At 51.1% G+C, this 7287-nt stretch overlaps 1 protein-coding gene across 2 annotated transcripts in view; it reads right to left on the reverse strand.

The window, feature by feature from the left end:
• ATP10A (ATPase phospholipid transporting 10A (putative)) overlaps positions 1-6968 on the reverse strand; it is a 152460-nt gene extending 145492 nt beyond the window's left edge. Inside the window, exon 1 of one of the 2 annotated variants that reach the window (XM_076004887.1) lies at positions 6333-6968. In XM_076004887.1, coding sequence (XP_075861002.1) covers positions 6333-6793 — 461 coding nt within the window. In that variant the 5' untranslated portion in view covers positions 6794-6968. The remainder of the gene's footprint in view (positions 1-6332) is intronic. The other variant, XM_012760152.3, reaches the window with a different exon arrangement.
• Between the last annotated feature and the right edge of the window lie 319 nt (positions 6969-7287).

Consider the following 7287-nt stretch of genomic DNA (forward strand, 5'->3'; position numbering starts at 1 on the left):
AGTTACAGATGTCATGATTGTCTATAGAAAAGCATAAGGAATCCACCAAACAAGGACTAGATAAAATAAATGATTTAGCAAGATGGCAGGAAATAAGATTGACAAATAAAACAACTGACCAAAACTCATGAATGCATTAATAGAGAAACTTCAGACATGAAGAAAAAATGTAGTTAAATGAATAGTTTTGTATTAGTGTTAATGTCTTGGTTTTGACCATTGTAGTACAGTTAACTGTTAAAATTAGAGGAAGGTGGGTGAGGGGTAGACATCTGTTCCATTTTACAACTTTTCTTTAAGTCAAAAATTATTTCAAAACAAAAAGTATAAAAATTTTGCAAAGATAATTGGAAGATGCTAGTGATCCAACATCAATCACTTATCTCTCCTTTCTTATATGGGTGGTACCACTGGGAAACCAGCCAGTAGACAAGCGGCAGTGTGTCTTTATAAAAGTATTTCCAGTAATGAACGGAAGAATCAGAACACTACTGTTTTCTAACCTCTAACATATCAGTGGATATAGGCAGTGATTGTCAGCAACGGCCAACATCCCAAAGGGAGGGATGAGCGAACATATGTGTGTCTTGATGGAAGTGCAGAACACCACCTATAAATGTGGTTTTCATTTGACTGGCTAAAAATCTTTTTAAAAATGTGGCTTTAACAACAACAAAAAAATTCAAACCTGAACCTGATGAAGTGCTGGGGAGGTGTCTAGAGCCACCTACCACTTCACAGGAATGACAGTACAAAACACTTGTCACGTCCGACCACACAAAAGTAATCAGCAAGATTCAGGCCATGGAAAACACCACAGGACAAATAACCCAATTTCTTCAAAATGCATTATAAGGGACAAAAGAGAGAAAGATAGAAAAACAGAGTTTTCAAGGACAAAATCTATAGACTAAAGGAGACTTACAAGATGTATTAGCCAACCACAATAAGTAGCTCTTACTTAGATTTGATTCAAACATACAACTTGGAAAAAAAATACATTAATGAGACAAGTAGAAATTTGAACACAGACCAAGTGTTTAATAATATTAAGAAACTGATAATAATTCTTTAGGTATGCTAATGGCATCTGTAGTTTAGCTTAAAAAGAGAGTCGTGCTTTTCCACAGACAAATACAGAAACATTCACACATGAAATTCCATGATGTCTGGGATTTGCTTCAATATAACAGGAGAGGACGGAAAGGCAGAGAATACAGATCATACAATGTTTGTCAGAAGCTGCTAACCACTGAAGCTGGGTGACAGTGCACAGAGGTTCATTACATGTGCACATCTCTGTATGTGTGAAAATTTCTATATGATTTTTTTTAAAGAGGACTATTGTTCCTGGGGTGGGCATGGCAAGTAGGGGGGAATAACTCCAAATGTGGAGTCAGAGGAGGGTAGATCTGGACTCCAATCATGGCACTGCTGTCTCCTCAGAGCGTGATGTTAGGCAAGCTATTGAGCCTTAAAGCCTCAGTTTCCTCCTCTGTGAAATGGGGATATGAAAATGATAGGATCGTTGGGAAGATAAAAAAGAACTGTGCATATGGAACATTTGGCTCATATTAACAAGTAAAAAAAAAAAAAGCTGTTCCAAGAATGAGACTGACTTCTGAAGGCAACTAAGTTTTTAGAGAAAGAAAAGTTCTTTTTTTACTACAACTTAACCTTATGAGTCCTGTAATATATGACATTTAATAGGTATCAAAAGAAAAATTAGACCAGTTGGAGAAGACATAGAAGAAAAAAAATTTTTAATTAAAAAAATTATTTCCAAAAAACCTGTGAATGGCAATATGAAAATATTATTCCTCAAGTGTCTCATACCCCACATACTTGTGGAGATGACAAACCTACTTAAAGAGAACTGGCAGGATCCTCTAAGGCCCGAGTCATGTGCTGGTGTCTCTGCTTTTGCAAATCTTTCCCTATAATGTGAAAAGATGCTGTGCTTCCCAAGAAAGGTGTTTTTGCTGCTGGCCTCCTGGTGCAGTAAGTGGGAGAGGAAGAGGGGATAGCCCTGGCAAGGGCCAAGGGCACCACAGGGGAAGAGGCTGACTCACCGGTAATGAGAGAGAACAAGACACAAAGGGAGAAGTGAGAAAAGGGAGGCAGGAGAAATAGAAACCTCGGCAAAAAGGAAACAAAAGGAGGATTTTGTTGAGTGAGGCTATCTCCTTCTCATCTGCTAGACTCTTCTGAAACAACAAATCATGACCCAGAGGGGACACAGGTTGGACAGATAACCCTAATGGACTGGAAAAATGAGTGAGAACCAAAGGAAAGGGAAGAGACAAAAGTTAGGGTAATTCCAAAATAAGCAGAGAGCTCCCCCGCCCCCAACCTGTTTTCCCAGAAGATGGAAAGACACCAAGCGGTCGCACTCCAACCCAAGTGCGGAGCCCTAAAGATTTATCATTCTAGATACAGACACTAAAGGTATAACAAGATTATATTCGAGTCATCGCAAAGTGTATGGAAGCAAAAGGGAAAAAATGGAGAAAATGATACAATAGCCCAGGCAAGGTTTGGGGCAAAGATGGAGCCACAGGCAGAGGCCCTACCTTCGACCCACCCTTCTGCCTCTGGGAGCAGGGCACCTGGGAGCAGGGCACCTGGGAGCAGGACACCTGGGAGCAGGGCTGTGGTCTACTGACTGACAGTGCTGCCTCTCACCCTACTGTCAAAATGGCAATGAGAGCACTTTCTCCTGTGCACCTTCCCTGGCTCCTTCCTTTGCTTGAAAGATTCTTCTTCAATTTCCTCAAAGTCTCCCTCTGATAGATGCTTTCTGCCTCCAGGACCCCCACCCTTCCCAGGTGAACTTACCATCCCCCTACTCCTGCAGCCCCACTCGCCGATATCCCTGAGGTTCTTCAGCTGCCACTTCAGCCCCAGCCCCTGGTGTGTCTGCCTTGTCCCACCTGGACACTCCATGCTGGAGACCCAAGTCAGCACATGGGAAGTCCAAGCCCCGCACAGAAGCCTAAGGCCACCCTGGACTCCCACCAGGGCGCACTCTTGAGTGTGTGTATGCGGGGGTGGAAGAGGCATCGAGCTCAGGCAGTCCCTGTCTTTTCACCTATGGCCCGGAGGGGAGGGAGATGGCTTGTCTGGCCGGTTTTTGCCAGCACCAAGGAGGTCTACATGGCCAGGAGGGCCTTCCCACACCCTCCCCATTCTCCTAGACACGCTGGGTGGTGGGGACCTTCCCATGGGCAAGGACCACAGGCAGGACTTCACCCCCAGAATCCCCCAGTGCTCTCTCTCAGCCTGCTGTGCCTGGCTCAAGAGGATTTTCCTAAATAGAGTCCAAAATCCATGAGAGGATAACATGGGCTCTGGACAAGGAAACAAGAGGACTGTTTCTCAAACACCCATGGCCTAGGAAGCTGCATTTCTAACAAGCTCCATACGAGATTCTCATAGAGAGGGGACCCAAGGACCATTTCATTGAGAAACATCATATAAATAATACTACAAATGAGAGACACCCTACAGGCTGTAAGTCAGAATACAAAGGAATGTCCAAAAAGTCACCCTCTAGGGACAGTGTCAGCAGGTGAGACTTCCCTATCTAAAGTTTGTTCTTACTCTGCACTAACATATGCTCTACCTGCAGGGAACACCCGTGCACAACAACTAGAGCAAACAAACACACTTGGAGGAGGCATGTCACAAACTAGACCCTGGTGGTCACAACCATGCTTCTGCTTTTCTGCGCAAAAACTAAAGTCACAGAACAGACTTTGGCCTGACACAGAAATCATTTTCCCAGGCTTCTCTTGCACTGTCCCAGTGCCAGCTCCCCTAGACCCTGGGCTTCATGTCCATGGCCCGCTGCCTATTCCCACACCCTATAACCTGTTCCACATCTCTGTGCCCTGATCTTGCCATGTCCCCCTGTCCCCACTCCCTCGCCTGCAGCACTTGCTCTCCCAGCTCCTTGTCTGATCACATTTTCCCAGGTCCTCACACCACCACCCCAGACTCTGGCCCTTTGGAAGGCCTCTCCTGACCTGCTAGGAGCCCTGCACAGGGCCTCACCCAGTGGACACGCCAACTCTGGGTAGGACCCAGCCTCCTCCTACTCCTATCCCCAGGGCCTGCCAACACCAACTCCAGGCTTTCTGGGACTGGAAGAATTTGACCTGCCTTCCCAGGGAACAATTAATAGAAGTGGGGCATTGGGCTGACTGTCCTCAGGACAGTTGGAAAGTCAATGTAAAATGCAGTTTCTGCAATAGGGAAGAACACAGGGTCTGAGGGGTAATTAAGACACCCTGAATCAAGGACTGTACTTGAGCACTCCTGCTGGAGCAGAAATCCAGCTGGGTCAGAGTGGAAGGGGAGGCAGATGCTGGACCAGTGTGGTCCAAGTGGAAGCTGAGGCTTCAAAGTCCCATGAAGCCTTGCAAAGTCATGGAGTCAAGAGAACTGCTTTTAGATCCCAGCCTCAGTCTTCTCATCTGCAAGATGGGAGTGATAGCTATTATAAGGATCAAATGACATAAGGAGTTAAAAGTACTTTGCCAACTGAAAGTAAACTGTATTTCCTGAGACCTAAGTATTTCTGAAAAGGAGGCTACAGGAGTTATAGGCTCAGTAATGACAGGAAGTGGTATGCATGCAAAGCCTTAACCTACCAGAGCCCCGGAAGGGTTCTGTGGTACAGAGTCCTCACTCTGGGGACACTGAGGGTATCTGTGTAAGGGATGCCCCCTCCTTTCCCTGCTGAGACTTCTAGTGAAGGGGAGCCAGGAAATCCCGCAGCCCTTTCCATCGATGTCGTGCTTGCTGGCTGGTGATGAGCACCTCCGGAGAGCAAGCTGGGTGGCGTTAGTCAAAGTGTGGGCCGTCAGGTAAGAAGCACCTCCATGCTAATCAAATGTTCAGATTCCTGGGCCCAATCCCAGGAATCAAAAATTGCTGGGTCAAAAACTTTGGAGAACTTTTATTTTTAAGAAGCTCCTCAAGTGATTCTTACATGTTGAGAAGCAAAGCACAAGGATACTGGAAAAGCTGTGCAGTCAGGAAAACCTGGGCCAAAACCCAGCACACTACGTAACACCTGTGTGACCTTGGGCAAGTTGCTTGACCTCTGTGAACCTCTGTTGACTCTCTCTTTACATACAGTAAGTATGAAGCACAACCACTGCAGTGTAGCTGGGAGGTGACAGGTACTTAAGTGTCTCTTAAGTGCAGAGACAGACATTCATGGTCAGAGACAGACATTTATGGTCTTCATCTAAGCTATCCTAAGAGGCAGAAGCAAATGTGACACTTTTAGGGGAACAATCTGCCACTGAGAGAGCAAAGGGGCTTCCTAGAGTCTCCTCACCCACGATAGAAGCCAACTCAGAGGTCCATCTAGTCCCTATAGGAGGGATCAAGCAAGATGAAACAGGAGGGAAAAATGGGCTGAGCTTTGGCCAAAGGCCAGGATCATCCATGTTCCTAGGAGAGGGACCTTGAGGTGGCCCTGGCTGCTAGACCTAGCTCCAAGATGGATCTCCAGCCAAGTGGCTCTCTTGGGGTGTGGGTATGAAGGAGGAAGGGCGGCAGGCTTCCCTGACAGGCCCAGCTTGGGGGTCTACAGCTCTGGGGAAGCACAGGGAGAGAGAGACAGAGCAGGTGGAGCCCACTAGAAGGTCCTGCTACTAACCGTGGCAGGGCTCACAAATGCCTCAAAGCCTCTTTCCATCCGGAAACAGGTTAATATTTAATATTAAGAAAATTATATGAGCTCACATCAGCGGAGGGACGCTGCTGTTATGACCCCTGCCCTTCTATCTGATCTGTGCCAGTCCTATCACAACTTAGTGGCAGTTCCACTCTGTTTTCCCAAGACAAGCTGCCATCTAAGACTGAGCTTTATATTCCTGAGTCGGTTGTTAAACATCCCAGACCACGGCGCCTGGCCAGGCTGAGGCAGGAACTTCAGGCGATGGTACCCTGTGCTGGATTTCCCTCCCTTTTACTTCGGGCGGGAACTGTGGGGATGAGGATGCCCAGCAGCCGCCAGATTTCAGCCCTGGGATCTTTCTGGCTCAGACGCGGAGTCAGAGGAACAGTCTGAGACGGGCCGGGGGATCGCGCGCGCCCAGCCATCTAGGGCACCCGTCAGTCGCGGCCGGACGCAGAGGGCCCGTGGCGGCGCAGTGCCTTCACCCGGCACCGGTCCGCGTGGCCCGGCCCCCCGCCCTGAGTAGAGCCGTTCCCCAGCACCCCTGCCCCGTGCCACTCACACCGCGCCCAACACTAAGTTCCCGGGAGCGGCCCCGCGCCCAGTCCGCGCTCGCTGCCCCGCTCGCCAGACTCACCTGCTGAAGACGAGGCAGCCCAGGTGGTTGATCTCGTGGTCGGAGCGGTGGCGGCTGTAGTCCTCCCACAGGTCCTTGAAAGCCGTGACGGCCAGGATGAAGAGCACCGGCGCCAGCGCCAGGCCGGGCTGGAAGGCGTTCACCGCCGGCACGAAGTTGAGCAGCGCGATGAAGACGAAGTACACGTTGGCCAGGCGGTGGAACTGCTCGAACAGGTTCTTGGGCAGGAAGGACAGCAGCGTGTATTTGGTGGTCTTGAGCCGGTTGTCGGCCAGGTGCTGAGCACACACGCGCCGCCGCCGCTCGCCCTTGGCCGCGCCCGCCGCGGGGTCCTCGGCGCCCGGGGGCGGCAGCAGGTTGGAGCGCACCGTGCGCGTCCTGCCTTCCCGCCGCCGCCGCCGCCGCCGCCGCCGCCGTCCGGGGGGTCGGGGCTCCTCGGCCGCCGCCGGCTCCCGCTCCATGGCCGCGTGTCGCCGCGCCCGGCTCCTCCGCCACTCACGCCCGCCCGCGCCAGCCTCTTAGGTGATCATCGCCCGCGGCGGCGCGGGCTCCCTGCCTGCGGAGCACACGGAGACCGCGGTCAGCGCGCCGCGCCGCCGCCCGCCCCGCCCAGCGCGCCCAGCCCGCGTCCAGCTCCCGCCGCCCGCCCGCGGTCCGGCAGGGCGCGGCCGCCGCCGGCCACGGCGCACAGAGCCCGCCTGCCCTCGCTCGCGCCGCCCACCCGCTCCGCCCTCGCCCCGCGCCCCGACGCGGACACGCCGGACCGCGCGAAACGAAAAGAGCGCGGCCTGGAAACTTTCGAGGGGTTTAGTTTCGTTTCCCAGAAGCATCAGTTCGGTCCTAAAACATTGAAAACGCGCGCGCTGCCGCCGGTAGGAGAGAAAACTGCGGACCGCGAGAGAAAGGGCCCGCAGTCCCGGGCAGCCCGCGCGCTTTTCCGGGGCCAGACCTGCCT

The sequence above is a fragment of the Microcebus murinus genome, chromosome 7 (assembly GCF_040939455.1).
Source record: "Microcebus murinus isolate Inina chromosome 7, M.murinus_Inina_mat1.0, whole genome shotgun sequence".
NCBI classification, from domain to species: domain Eukaryota; kingdom Metazoa; phylum Chordata; class Mammalia; order Primates; family Cheirogaleidae; genus Microcebus; species Microcebus murinus.